At 36.4% G+C, this 16,118-nt stretch overlaps 1 protein-coding gene across 1 annotated transcript in view; it reads right to left on the bottom strand.

Annotated features, from left to right (window-relative positions):
* Positions 1–4,078: 4,078 nt before the first annotated feature.
* LOC126259157 (translational regulator orb2) overlaps positions 4,079–16,118 on the bottom strand; it is a 468,570-nt gene continuing 456,530 nt past the window's right edge. The window contains exons 7-8 of the mRNA XM_049955702.1: positions 10,151–10,261; positions 4,079–5,126 (exon numbers count right to left, since the gene is read on the bottom strand). Of these exons, the coding sequence (XP_049811659.1) occupies positions 5,010–5,126; positions 10,151–10,261 (228 nt within the window). The 3' untranslated portion in view covers positions 4,079–5,009. The remainder of the gene's footprint in view (positions 5,127–10,150; positions 10,262–16,118) is intronic.

Genomic DNA, 16,118 nt, shown 5'->3' with positions numbered 1-16,118 from the left:
AACATGTACAGGACATAGAAAGGACAAAAATTTACATGACTGGTTTTTTTTCTTTCAATGTCCAGTTCTTTACAATTGTTACTCAAAAATTGAATTTTGTTGTAGCTGTATTTCAACAACTCTTTTATGTTTGGATAAGAAAATAGATATACACATTTATAATCCAGAATTATGAAATGCTATTGGAATTGTGTACATACAGGATATGCAAACCTCTCTCTAAACTACAAGAAAATGGGACAAAATTTTGAGTATCCAATAATGTTAATGCCTTTTACTGAATGAAATTTCCATTTAATCAGGTAACTTGGAAACAATTTTAACATTATATATCCCATTTTCATGCAGCTACTCAGCACCTTTGTTATCTGACCAGTTCCTACAGTTCATACACTTCCACAGTAGCACTTTGTAAGGCCAAAAGTAGACTTTATAAACAAGTAAAGCATTACAATTTCTTTACCTACAACCATAAATTTCATTTCCATGTTTCAGATGTAAAAGGTGACATACCCTGTCTACAACACACCTTTCACTGTGAAAGTGCTCAGTAATTTAACATTCCACATGTATTGCTATACAAACAGAACTGACAGCATTCGTACTGAGACTGAACATATGATAACCCAGACAGCCAATTTGGAACACAAAATATAGCATGTAACATCCAACCTTAGTATTATTACAGGAGGAGTTCATGATGCATACATTTACACAGCACAAACCAGTTTGTTACAATTCTAAAACTAACAACAGGATAATGAATCAATCACTATATGCTCATTTTGATAAAGCATCCTCATTTGAGTGCCAAAAAGCCTCTGTGTTTAACAAGAAAGATGGTAGAAAATCAAACTGTCAGACCTGCTGATAATGCGCCAGATTCTACTTGCTATATAGTTTAAAATTTTTGTTTACCTCCATGACACTATTACTTAATTTAGTGGCATGTCTGTTATTATATTCCTATGTTCACACAGAAACCTGTACTTTTGGTGTTTGTGCTGCTGAGGCATATCCTACCATTAGGAGGCAAACCTATAAAAGTTATTGATTGATTACATTAGAATACATGGAATCATCACACTGGAATATTTTATACAATTTTATGAAGTCTTATTAAAAAAGTTAAATATAGTGCTAAATGTTAAATAAGTTACCCAAGGCTACAAAATAATCACGTGTAGATTTTGTATTAAATACAACTATCACATAACATCAACTGTTCTTTTTTTATATATTTAAATTGCGGTATTCTATTTGTAGAAAAGATACAGTATATTAGGCCAGCCTATCATCTGACCATTTTTCTCTCCTTTAAGAGTTGGGTGAATGGCTAACTTCCCTCAAGGGTCCCAAGCGTACTCATTGCAATTTTAAAGATTGCCACAGACAAAGTAGGATTACTCTATTTATGCAAGTATAAAAACAAGTATAAAACTTGAAGCCAATCTATTATGTATATTCTTCCTACCTGCCAACCCTTTGCCTCACTTTTCAATTTGGAAAGCCCAGCATTACACTGCCATGGACCAAGGAGACATTGGCTGCTAAGCAGCAATTATTAATGGTCGTCACAACAACAAATAAACTCTAGGATCACATCTTGCCATGCATATCATGAGGTTCATTTCATTTATATGCATTTCAAACAAAAACAAAAAGAAACAATTACATCTACAATATAAAACTCATTAAACGAAGAGCAACATAACTAGTTTAGGAAAGTAAAAAAGTTAAAATACAGAATCTTTTCAATCAATAAACTGAATAAATATTTCAAACACATATAACTATTTAACAGTTAAAAATCAGTATTAAAAAAGGTCACTGAGAAATCTAAAAATAAGCAAGGTAATATTGCTTGCTGAAACGCCTCTTTTCTTTTACAAAACTAAAACTCTGTACATCTTCCCACACCCCAAATTGATGGCACCAAACAATAAAAAAATTAACACTTTTCTTCCCTGACACCTACAACGAATTTTACAACAGCTAACAGGGCTATCATATGAGCCTAAAACTCCAAGAGACGTATTTAGAAATTCATTCATATTTCATTATGCAAAATTATCGTAATCCCTTGGAATTTGAAGCATTATAAACAGTACAAAAGGGGGAAGTTATATATCTTTTACAAACAATGTGATATAAAATGAATAATTATTTGTACCAAAATGGTAGTTGGTTATGTCAATTACTGTCACCAATATTCCCAAGGTAGGAACCAGTATGTTTCTACACCAAGACCAAAGCTTGCCCCAATACTAACCCCAACAAATGACTAGAGAACTAACCAGGCAAACCCAATGTGCACAAGTGCTACAATTAAAATTTACACAGAAATTTGCTGGATTTGAAATTATAAATCTTGTCAGAACTGGTGAAAAAGGGCATTAGAGTAACAACCGTAACCCAATGCAGTGTTGGAATAAAGTGCACCAAACTTTGGTACATGACTACAATAAGTATCATAAACAGGTTGCAGTTTGCACTACATTAGACAACAACTATTGAAAAACATATCAATTTATATTTATATTTTATCTATGTAAATTAAAAAAGGAAAATATCTGTATAGAAAAGCGATCCACCCGACGAAGAATGCAGTGGGTTTCACGAAAGAAGGAGCATCTTTACATTAATGTTTCACATTTTCTTTGGTATGGGGAGATCACGTGCAATTGTTGTAAACACGAGAAGGAAAGTGAGAATATACACTACCTCTGCTTGCTTTAAGCACTCGTCTCTCCGTCGAGATAAGGAGGTGCGCTAAGAGGAAAAGACAAAACACAGAGGTTTGACCTCCTCTGGCATAAGATAAGAAATGACTATAGATATGGGTTATTTTTTTTCCTCCCGGGGAGGTCAATCTAATGCCAGCAGTTCGTCTCTTCCACCTGCACAGAGAACGACTAATTTTAAAAATCGAAGAAAAATAGAAAACTAAAAGGGTCATACATTTCCTGCCGGGCCACTCCAAATTTTCTTTCTCACACATTTACATCACACCCTTAACTAAGATAACAACAGCAGTATAAAAAACTTTAACACTCAAAAATACAAATCTATGGAAAAAGACTACATTCGTGCAAAGTACCTACATGACTTATTACACTTTTTATCACACAGATTACGAGAAGATGGGCAATTCTTTATGTAAAATGCCCTTTACAACTAACATTTTTTCCATACAAAACAAGCCCTTCCAAACAATGCTTGATTGACACATTTGAACAAAGGATTATTAAAAAGAAGGGTGAGTCCCATTCCATATAAGGGTATTAGTTATTGACATTTGGCTCTCCATATGCAGAGCAAAAATGCACATAGCATTCATGAATCAATGCGGAAATTACCTGCATTGTCCACGAACTGAGGTAAGACACACAACATGGAAACATCGAGGTTCTACTCGAGTGAGTTAGAGGTTGGATAAAATGGTAACCCGTGCCTGGCAAGTGAAGTAGCATCCACACCCTCTGTTTGAAGGCAACTAGATGACTAAACATTGGCCAGATATAGCAGTGAATGAGCAATTACACACGGGCATATATCTGCAACTACGCCAGAATAAAATAATGTCACTGACCATCAATGTAGGCCCACTTCAAGTGCACTATACCAGTCTTTAAACAGAAGGTACAGTTGGCAAGAGTTACCCATACTATGATACATGATGTTGGTACACCTATGACATTTACAATACACTGAGGAGGAACAGCCTGAGCATTTCTATGGGATGACACCTAAAATATGGACTATTTTTCTGTATAATTTTCCATAAAATCTACCAAGGATACAAATTACTACATAGCATTATGTATGCACGTCACATTCAAAATGGCTGTGACACCATTTACTGGATCGCTGAATTTTCTCTGCTTTTGGTTTTAAGCTTTTACCATCAATTTGCTCATAAATAGAAAATTTTAAAACTGTTGAAATGAAGTAGCATTTCTGAAAGGTGACTGGATGACAAAAAAGCCAAGATAAATATATATATAATATATATGTATATTTAAATATATATTTTGTATATCAGCTGACGATATACGTAGTTTAAAAATGTGTGCACGATAAAGCTACAAAAGTTAAATTAGTTTCTCTGCCAATATCTTCTCTTAAATACATCATAAATATTGTAATCAATATGTAAGGTATGTAGTACAATACCTAGGACACGTATAAAAAAGTCAGTCGAGGACTTTCATCCACTGACAAATAGTGACACGAGACTTTTAATGGTAAGTGTCTGTTGGTGGCAAAAATTCATTATGTACAAAAATGAGACCTAAAAAATAAATATGAAAGGTACACTTCTCAATATGAAACAAATTAATACAAGAATACTACATTATTTTTACAGTGACTATTTACACCAGGATATACGAAAATCACAAGGATAAGGGAAAGCAGGAAATAGACCAGGAGATGGGCAAGCTTGCTTTCTAAACAGGCTGTACACACTTTGTACGACAAATACAAAAGTTGATTGAACTATCAATGCATATTTACAAATACCCTGAAAATTCACAAAAATTCTGCACGAATATTGGCAGAGAAACTAAGAAATCACACTGTTACACCTGCTACGTACATTTTATATCGACATTATCAGTGGCCACGACAGGGATTTCTTTCTTTTTTGCCTCATGCAAACTGGCGAGTAATTAAAAAGAGTAAGTTGTCCAATGTACAATCCGTTCGATCGGGCTACATTGTGAAGGACTCATTCTTTAAAAAAGATATTTAAGAATGTGTGGTTACATACCGTATATGTATATATATATATTTTACTATATAATTGTATGTCTATGTATATATATATAAACAGCGATGAAAACAGCTAGCCTACAGTTGTTACGACGGTGGTCTCCTGCGACGCGACAACACACTTGCTACAGAATTTTTCTATTTGCCGTATTTGCCCAGTAATTAGTGCAGTGAAGTGAAGTGGGTGCCACATCAGAGCCGTTCGTCACACACAGAGCTAGGGCGCTCCAACGTTAACACCAGCGGAACGGCACAGCCCTCGGTCTATCTGCTCCTTCCTTCACTAGAGGTTTGTGGAATTCACGTCCTGGTCTTGAGTGGATTGTAGCCCAGCAGTGTTCACAGTAGTACTACAAAAGAAACCATGCTTAGTTTTTTTTCAAATGGTTTTACGAATGAAGATTCCGTCAGTTATCTTCAAAAATATTCACTAAGCATGCAAGATAATAAATATTACAAACTTTACCTCCAGCTCCTCTTCTCTTGAACAGAAATAGGATACAAGTGATTCCATAATAACGTTTAGACTCATAAAATTTTCAACCTCACAGGCATACAAGGTAAAGGGCAATCCACAGGAAAAGCAGATATATGATACATGAAGTTCTGTGTAATACAAATGCCATACTAACAACATGTATCTTTCAACTAGTGCGAGGTAGCATTCTTTACTTTTCTTGTTCCTGTATTAGTTTTAATTCCGCTAAATACTATCTACAGACTGCAGCATGGCCTAATTTCTCAGTTGTGTATTCCATCCCTGGTATCAACACAAATTTTGTCTTTTATTGTCTTCTCATTGCCAGATAACTAGCAAAAACTTTGGTACAAATGTCAAAAATAAATGAGTGGATTACAAGTGATAAGTTAAAACTGCCATGCTGGGCTAGGACTTTAGTTTGGATTCCTGCTTTTCCCATGTAGTGTCCATTACTTTAAATCTGGGAGGTGATAGACCTAAGGCAAGATGGAACAGCCTCTACAGAGGCTGAATGGAATGGTAAGAAGCTTGTGGTGAATTGAAGCTGAGTCAGTGACTGGGATATGTTTGGGTAGTGAAATGGGTGCTGCTCTAACTAAAAAGCCAGCTATCTGGATAAAAGTACCACTTTCTCACATTGTTAACATATCACATACTTATAAGATCAACACAGTGTACATTACACATAAACAGCGTGCCTGTAAAATAATGTCTCAATTTCTGTGGTATGTTATAACAGTTTGATTTAGGTTTCTCTTGATGGGACATCTACAACTGTTAATATTCATCACCAATAATAAAATCCACTACAGTTTTTTACAACTGTGGCAGATTTTATGATTGACGGATTTTAATTTAGAATATTTACAACAAATCATACATTTGACTGAAGGTAAACTACCTAATTTTTCTTACAAATATTAAATATGTGCACCTTTAGTTTTACAGCACACATTCAATGAAAATCCAATTATTTCCATACTTTGATTAACAAGTCTGGAGTAATGGAAGCAATAGGCTCTTCAATTTTGTTTCTCAACCATGGCAAATAATTAGGGAATGGGATAGCATAGACACAACCTTTTATTAAGTCCAAAAAGGAAAAATCGTGAGATCAGGTGAACATGGAGGTCAGTGGAAAACAGTTCTGTCACATTGACCATTATTATGACCGATCCAACAATAAGGTTCTTCAACGTTCAGCCACTCTGATACAAAGAGATGCTGTTGGGGACGGGCTCCATCTTGCTGCTAAGTAAAGTTTTCAGGTTCACATTCTAATTGGGGAAAGAGCCATTCTTGTAAAATATTAAGACAAGCCACTTGTCTTATGGTAGCTTCACTTATTTGATGTCAGGGTACAGTGCAGAAAAGTTTAATTCTGGGGTATCTCTTTGATACTGTACAAGTTCATGAGGATGTTCCAACCCCAGATATGAACATATGGGTATATACCTTCCCACTTAGATGAAAAGTTGCCCCATTACTGAAAAGCACATGATCAAGAAATTCATCTTCTTGCTGCAACATTTCACTTCCAAAGTTATGATGTACACATAGACATTTGTCTTTACAGCATGTACCAACCATAACAGGTATCGATGCATGTGTAATCATTTTCTTAAAAACTTCCACACTGTAATCTTTGGCAACTGAAGTTCATGATTTGCTTTCTAAACAGACTTCTTAGGACTATTAAAGTACGATGATCTGACATAATCACCAACCACTTCAGACAATTTGGGTCATACTGTGTTTTTCCCTTTACATACAAATTGACTGTACCATTGGCAGGTGCTTTTGCCATATGGGGGATTACAGTTAAACTTCAAATGAAACACACATTGAACTGAAATTACAGATTCACTCTTAGCAAATAGCAGAACACAGAACACTTTACACTCAGCAGTTGCCATTTTACATATATGGTACATGTGGTGGTGCAAGTATACAAACAACAAACCAGTAATTGCCCATGTGCCTATCTAAAACTATTTATAATTTCTTTTTAACTGTGATCTTGAACCAGAACTCTATAATTCTTACAGCTGACACTTTTAAAGTTTATATCTGGGGCTCTATTTTATGGACACCCTGTATTTGAAAAAAGAAATTATAACTTTTAGTAACTTGTTTGCTAAGTTTCCTTGTTAACCCTTTTCCCACATAGCAGTTCTGAAAATCAAATGAATTTAACTTTTATTCACAAGTATAAATATATTTTCACAATTTTCATATTTTTTATCATGTCTTTCATTACTTGTAACTTCTTTATGATTTGTGTTCCACTTTTGTGTTATGAAAAGTCCAAAGACACATTTAAAAAAAAAGAAAGTCAGTCATGGCACTTCTTTAAAAGTACTTCTTGCAACTCTAAGGAAAATAATTTGCAGGTATTAAGATATGAATATGTGCATATTATGTTGCATCAACACGACTTTCCATTACTCCTTACTCTAGTCTTATTTAATGCTCAACAAACTTCTTCCTTGTTAACCCCATTACATTATGCAGCAGTGATTCCTTTATAAAAGATTTCCCTTGATTCCTATGTTTGTTTTTGTTCTATTTAATGGCTTCCCATTACATAAGGAAAAGAAAAGGGAGGGGGAGAAAAACAATATTTTATTTGCTTATTACCTCTCCCAGTGTCACATTCCTTGCCCATCACACGTGCAATTTGTGAAGTAGAAGCTCTGATTTCTATCAGTAAGAACTATAGTACTGTAACATCTCAAAAGCAGTGGTCTTTTTCTGGTGAAATCTACTTTTGCCTTAACACTTTTACTGGCTTGCACACACTCTTCTAGCAATAGAAAGTGTGGCTGAATTTTAATTAAATTTGCGCAGTCTCAATGAAACTATCAAGAAATAATAAAAAAGAAATGCAACAAAACTCACTATATTTCAGAAATGACACACTCAAATTTTCAGGACCTACAGCTTATCAGCTTAAACTAATGAGAAAGAAGAATTGTAATGTTAATGAGTATATCATTATAAACACTTTCTCAAACGAAAATGCTGAAATTGGGTATACAATTGAGAAAGTGGGAAATAATAGTGATAGGCTGTAGGATTACAATATTATGCAGCTGGACTAAGTTACTTGTTTAGGGTGGGGGTAACACACATGCATACACTTGGCCACAGTTCACTTTTAAATATGTCTGTCTGCCACTCATCACCTCCCCTATGTGATGAATAACAATCTATAATAATTCATATTGTTATATCAGGTGTACCATTTCTGTGAGTTTAGACTGCCAGAATCCTGGCAGAAAGACCAAAAACAATATCTTTTCATTAAACAGGAAATATGTAAAATAAAAAATGATCATGTTTACACAACTGAAAAATAGTTGCAAGTCTTCTGATGGTTAGTAATTTAGATTCCAAATCTTACATTTTCAGTCAATACTTAGAAAAAGGCAAAAGGTAAAAATCAATACTTAAAAATGGCAAGAGGTAAAGGTAAATCATAATACTAAAACCTGTCAAGATACTTCACAGAATATTACAGTAACAATAATAAATCTGTGTGCCTCTACAGCCTGGTGCAAGTCTTCCAGTTGGACACTGCTTCAGTGGCTTGCATATCCCTTTGCAGTATTTGATTACTAACGCCAACTGAGTTAATTAATTTTTAAAGGATACACTGCCATTTCACTCTATATTACTGTATTTTTCTTCTGTACAATCTAGATCTAGGCTTTCATACCATTATTGAGTACGATGTTCTTAGATCATTGTACTCAATAATAGTATGTGAGCTGAAATATAATGTGTACAGAAGAAAAACAGACCAATACACAGTCAAATGGTGATGGATTCTTTCAAAAAATATTCTATGACTGTAGCTCAGTGCCATCGAAAAAGAGTTTAATTTAGAATTCCCATTTCTGACAGGAAGGGAGTTGTGGCACTGGCAGTAGAACTTAAAAACAGTCAATACACAAATCTTTATATGCCACTAGTGATTGACTGGGTAACTACAGACATGATCCACTCTGTGGTTTCCTTTGTTATTCTTTTAAATTCCACAGGAGTTCATAAATTGTAAATTATTCTATGAATATGCATTGATTGAAGCAGGAAGTATTTCAGGTGATTACTAACATTAATCATGAGGCAAAATACTGTTAATGTTGAAACAAAGGATGTAATGATTAGCAAGTACTTTATAGAAATTAAAATCTTCAGTATCCATTTACTACAGGTCTCTGAAGCCTTGCATGTGTATCTGAGGCAACACCTTCACATGTGGTACCATACAACTAAAAAATCTTTGGTACAAGAGTGATGGCTGAAGAAATGTTGCATCAGTTCAATTGTGTTAACAGTGGGGGTTCATAATCTATCAACAAGTGAGTACAGGTAATGACATTTGTGTTTGCCAGTGTGAACCAGAATTGGTGAAACAACTCGACAACTTTGTGTAGCAGGAAGTTAAGCTACTTCATTATATACTGATACATTCCTCAGGATTCCTTTAGATGGATTTTGAGTGCCAAACTCAGCAACTGTTTAAAGAAAAAATCATTGTAAAACTTGGAGGAAACTGACACAACATCATATGACAATGGAGTGTGACTGGTTCTTAACAACATTCAGAGAATGTAAATCTCATCATTGAACTATGCTTGAAATCTTCAGAAAGTGGTACGTGAACATTTGAAATATAAGGACAGAAGTTCTGGGGACTTTAAGGGAGATAAGAACTGAATATCTAAACACAGTGAACTAATTAAATTCGCTAGGAAACAGGTCTTGAAGCACAAATACATATTTTTTTAGTAAACTGTTGATTTAGTAATTAATAACATTTCAAGAAACAAATATCTGCTCAATTTCTGTAGTTTATGTATGTATTATTTTTGGTTCTGCTCTTACCTGAAGACATGTCACATTAGCACAGAAAAATGGTGCAAACTTTCCACCACAGCGCTGTCCCTGACATTCATCACACATCTGATCATCAAGAACATATGGCTTCACTTCAACCTAGAGGAATGGAATAATAAATAATTACATCATCTGCAACTTCACATTAATGAACAATATAACAACATCTGAATGTGAACTACCAACAGAAGTCTTCAAAAATGAGGAAAAAAGAAACAAACACAATACAACAACTGTGGCAATTCTGAACTAGCATTATGAAAAGGAAAAACAGTGTTCAGTTAAAAGATACTATTATTTTCATTATCATCATTTTGTAAACTCAATTCAATGCATAACAATTTATAGTTTAAAGCAGCACCGAATTTAACAGATGCAATGTAGAAAAAAAACTAGGAATTTGTTACCTAAAATTTATCCTTATTGGAAGGGAATCTGTTCAGGTCAAGAGAAAGCACAGAGAGTATTAAAAAGTCCCAATAAATGTGTCTTGTAACAGGAAAAACTGCATGAAACGACTTTGTTTCAGTTTAATTTGATCTCTACAATTTTAATGAGGAACATGAAATTACCTGAAGATGTCAACTCCACAACACACAATATTTTTTTAATTATTTAATAGAAACAATTACTACTTTGCTGAATGATATCTTGTTTCAGAATGAGGTGCAGCTCTTAATCAAAGGCTCTGAGGCAGAACTGCCCCAAAGTATGTATTAAAAATATTTCCAATAATGTATTTACAGAATTTAAATTATCAGAATATGTTTCATATGCTTTCCACATGGATTTAAATAACGGTGGTCAACAGTTGATGTCAAGTGATATTTTTCAAACAAGTAGTAGCCGGTCTAAGGCTGTGCCTTGAAATTCCTCTCAGGTCCATGTAGCACAGGTTTGGGGGCATGGCTTCCTCAGAGTACAGCTCTAATTTGGTCATCCAAAAGGCTCTGGTGTTTCAGCGAAAGGGTGTCCTACCAAACCGCACACGATTTTCATGTTCCACTGCTTACATGAAAAGGGAATGAACAGTTGCTGAAACTTCACTACTGAATCCCTGTCTCTTTTTGTCTCTATTATGCTTAACTGCAACATTAATTTATTTTTGTTTTCATAGTGCTTTAGAAAGTTTTCTGTTTCTGCCATTGGCTATTCTATCCACCATTGGAATAAGTTTGCAAAAGTCTTGCCAGAGTGCACTAGATTATGGTAACATAAATATCACTGCATACCGAGATTTTCACAAATGTTTAGAGGTAAAAACAGTGTGAAATGTACCTCAAGAGCAAAGTATGTTCTCTTACTTTAGTTGCCTTGCCTGATGGCTGTGGGTAATGTGGGTTATTAGCAAGTTTCTTTTTGTAAGTGTGTTATTCATGGGTTCAGTGAGGATTCTTAGAAATAACAACAGCATAACATGAGTGCGAAAGCAACACAATATAAATTAAATGTGCAATTTATCAGGTAAAATTTTGGAACATGTGGTCAGGACGAAAGTAAACGATCTTACTGCTCCAAAACCCAATGCAAACATGAATAAAGAACAAAAACTGTGTAAATCCTGGGAAGGGCATACATGCAATTTTAACAGAGCAATGTAAAAATACATATGAGTCATTGTGTGTGTTTCATCACATATTTTTGTTACATACAAGTATAAATATGACGAATATGGTGTGTAAATTCCTATGATGGTTGTTCAGGTTGCTCATGTCACCCAATCACAGCACAAGATCTGTGACATCTTGGAAACATCACTGTTTCACTGTGCAAGCTCACAAACACCGCAGTTTCAGCACACAAAGCACTTAACATTTGAAGTTGAGAAATGCAAATAGCAAAAACATTAAGCATGCAGCTGATGTAACATACACCACATTGAAAATCTCTCCAAAACACATCTTTCAGTACAATTTGTTGGGTAAAACTGTCAGGAAATGTGATATAAATAACCTATAAGTTTTATTTTGGAGTTAGTTTTTGACATTACTTAGTAGTTGATTATGAAACGGAAAGAAGATACAATATTTAAATGTTGGCCAGAGTGTGATATTGCCCCCCAAGCCCTCCTGAAATCTTGGTTGTGGTGACAGAACTGATCTATACTGTAGCCCGAGGTAAATTGATAAATGTCGCAGCCTTCCCCATTATGGAAACCACGAGTCGTGCCTGTTCAGAATTAAATCCATTAGTTGTAACTAATATTTCATTCCTAATGCTAGCATTAGTCTGTGTGGCTCACTTTTGGTAAGCCAGCAAGAAAGTTAAAGGAACCCTAGTATATGACACAGACTTGTAGACAATGAGGCTGTAAGGTCGTCAGTAAACTACATACAAAGGGAATAAGAAAACAAAATGAAACTTTATGGATTGAGAGGGTATGTGATGTTATTTCAGTGACTACACTATCAACTAAAATCTATAAATAACTTGGAACTATGAGCCCACTAATAGTATGAAATTGCACTCCCTCCATGCTAGACAAATGCACCAGTTCAGTTGGGAAGTGTGTCATAAAGCCACTGCATCCTCTCCTCAAGCAAGCTGGCCTGTAACTGTCTTAAATGGTCCTCGATATCCCGAATACTGCCAGTGGGACGGAGTTGACATCTAAGCTGGTCACACGCATGTTCCATTGGGGACAGATGTGGGAGCTCTGCTGGCCATGGAATACCTCTACATCATGGATACAGTTGACAGAGTTACATGCCACGTGTGGTTAAGCAACGTCCTGCTCAAAAGTGGCACCAAGATACTATCGCATGAGAGGTAAAATGTGACAATGCAGAATTCTGTGACTTATCATTTTGCTATCAGAGTTCCTTTAGTCACTATCAGCCACAACCTGAAGTCATATCGATGGCTCCCCTCACTAAAATCCCAGCAGTAACACCACTGTGCCTCTCCAGAACACTGGAAGAATGGGACCTCTCCACGGGTCACAGCCAGATTTGGCGTACGTACAGGTCGCACACATTTACTCGGTCCCCGAGGGAAGGATGCTGCCGAGAGTGGAAACTTGCGATTGTTTCGTAGCACACAGGCTGCCGAGACGAGCCCAGCCTCCTTTTCCCAGAGCAGCCTCTTTATAGCTTATAAGAGAAGTGGAAAGAAAGTAAGGCAGGAAGATTAAAGTTTAATACCCCATCAACAGTGTTGTCATTAGAGATGGAGCACAAACTTGGATTAAGAAAGGAAAAGAAAATAAACTGACCTTCCCCTTTTCATAGGACCTCTCTCAGCATTTGCTTAGAGCGACCTATAGAAAAACCTAATGCTGCCATCCTTCCAAACACAAGTCCAGTGTCGGAGTAGTGCAGAACCACCATTCATTGTCGAAAATAATGCGATGCCATTAATTGGCAGTCCGTGCTTCCCAGCACCACTCCAAATGTGGCTGTTTGTGTTGTATTGTTAACAGCATCCTGCACTATGCCTACCCTCACATTCCGTTGCACTCTAATGTCAGGCTACTATCACATCCGAATGCCCCAAAAATCTGGATATTGCACAATTCAATCTGCTGGCCAAATGGAGTTCCACAATGAGGTCCCTTTCAAATTCTGTCAAGAGCTGATAATGCAGTCTCATATGAGTACGCAGCAGCTCTCCCCTTCACAGTGATCATTCTACATATAACACCACGAACACCCCGTACGTACAGGTCGCACACATTTACTCGGTCCCCGAGGGAAGGATGCTGCCGAGAGTGGAAACTTGCGATTGTTTCGTAGCACACAGGCTGCCGAGACGAGCCCAGCCTCCTTTTCCCAGAGCAGCCTCTTTATAGCTTATAAGAGAAATGAAAATGTAATGGATTAATGCATCACAAAAGTGAAACAAAAATTGATGGCCAGTTGTTAGAAGGTCCAGGTACAGCCTTTTTACTCATTTCTGTAGATAATATTAACAATCACAGCACCGCACATGAATCGACACTATATTCACAATGGTTACTCATTTTTAAGGCACACAATACTGTTTTGTAGCTAAGGTTGGCAACGAGTGTACACATTCCAGGGAGGCACAAAGTCAGCTGGCTTCAACTGATTACAGAGCGGCTCAGCAAAGGTGTGCAGCTACTACTCTAACATGCTCGGAAACGACACTAAAGACAAACAGTGCTAATGCACGCTGGTGGCCTGTCTACCTGTCACAGAGAATTGCAACTGTTTCCATTTAGATACCTGCCAACAGTGTGCATGTGTACATAGTTACATTGACATCTGACCATGTTTTCTGGATGCTTAACTTTTTTTCTCAGGCAAAGTAGACCGAGTAAATAAAATGAAACAAGTGAATGAACAAATAATGCCCTAAATATAGTTCAGATTGCACAGTGACACTTTATTAAATATAAGAAGGATGACTCAAGTGAGATAGTTATTTACATAGGTAAGTTTCAACTGTCAGATTGGACACGATATTTCTTCAAACACAATGGTAGCTTTCCTTTGTGAAATGTAAGGGCTGTGCATTTAGTGCGTGCACGGTTTTGTCGTGTTCGAGTTGTTCCTGATGGTAGACAGAGGGTGGGGGAGATTGGGGGAGGGGGAGGGGGGAGGAGGAGAAGGTAGAAGGAGAGAGTAAAATCCGGTGCTGGCACATAGCTTACTCCTCCCAAATGGCATCACAAGAACCACCAATTATAGCACCCCCAGTCAACCAATCAAAAGAGTGATCCATCAATACCATTAATTCCCTCACTCTGTGGGGCACTGTGGAGAAGTTTGGGATTCAATCCAGGACATTGACACAAGGAAATGTGTCAAGGAAGTTTGAGTTGTGTAAAAGTAGAAGAAGAAATCACAAACTGGTTAGAATAGAAAAATATCTGAAACAAGGGAGTATACAGTGCACGCTAGTGAATGTAGTATGCAGGATATCGAGATAGGCTCGTGAAATGATGACAGGAGACTCGAGACCTAAAGGGGGACTGAGAGACAGATGGATCATTGGAATCGACCAATGTGTGAAGAAGAAAGGAGACAACTTGCAGAAAGTGGAGAGAGAAACCGGGTGAGAGGAAAGGAAAAGACGGAGAGTCATATGTTCCAAACAGTCCCAGTCAGAGGTTGGAAACTGAAGAAGAAGAAGAAGAAGATAGTGACGTTGGTGGACTGACAATCAGAAACTATATGACACCACCTTCATCCCTTTGATAGCCAAATACTGATGAAAATTTCTTCTACCAAAAGAATTCAAACCAACTATGTTTCAATCGAGCACTACCACATTAGCACGTGTTAGTGACCTCGGCTATGGAGATACATAATGACTCGAGTGGCAAAGCTGAATTGATTACAATCAAAAACACGAAAAGGACAAAAAAATTCTTGCATAATGGTAGATAAAGCAATTAAAATTAGAACTATTACCAGTTTTCCACAAAATTCAATGAAAGCCTGAACAGCTGGCACTAATTCATTACTGAGTTCTAATCATTTTAAGCAGCTATAAATTTCCAGAAGCTTCTATAATAAATTTTTCCTTTGCACCAATCATTCCACAACAAACATAATTTTGATAAAAAATATTACTGTGGTATGAAGGAAGATAAAGATGAAGAGGTAAGCATCAGACAAGAAAATTAACAGTTGTCGATCAGTATAAGTCATAAATGAACCAAATATTGCTGCAAAATGTACTAAAGTGAGTGTCTTGTACTGGCAGATTTGACCCAAGAACAGCACCATTCAGAATGACCATTCCTTTGTGAAACAGCAGTACATGTACATCTGCATCTACATCATCTACAGCTATGTACATACTCCACAAGCAACCATACAGTGTGTGGTGGAGGGTACCATGTACCACTACTACTCTCATTTTATTTCCTTTTCCACACACAAACAGAGCAAGGGAAAAAGACTATCTATATGCTTCCATATGTGCCCTAATTTGTCATATCTTCAAGGTCTTTATGCAAAATGTATGCTGGTAGCAGTAGAATTAT

The sequence above is a fragment of the Schistocerca nitens genome, chromosome 5 (genome assembly GCF_023898315.1).
Source record: "Schistocerca nitens isolate TAMUIC-IGC-003100 chromosome 5, iqSchNite1.1, whole genome shotgun sequence".
Taxonomy (NCBI): domain Eukaryota; kingdom Metazoa; phylum Arthropoda; class Insecta; order Orthoptera; family Acrididae; genus Schistocerca; species Schistocerca nitens.
Note: the sequence above shows the minus strand (reverse complement) of the source record. Positions and strands in the feature narration are given on the sequence as shown.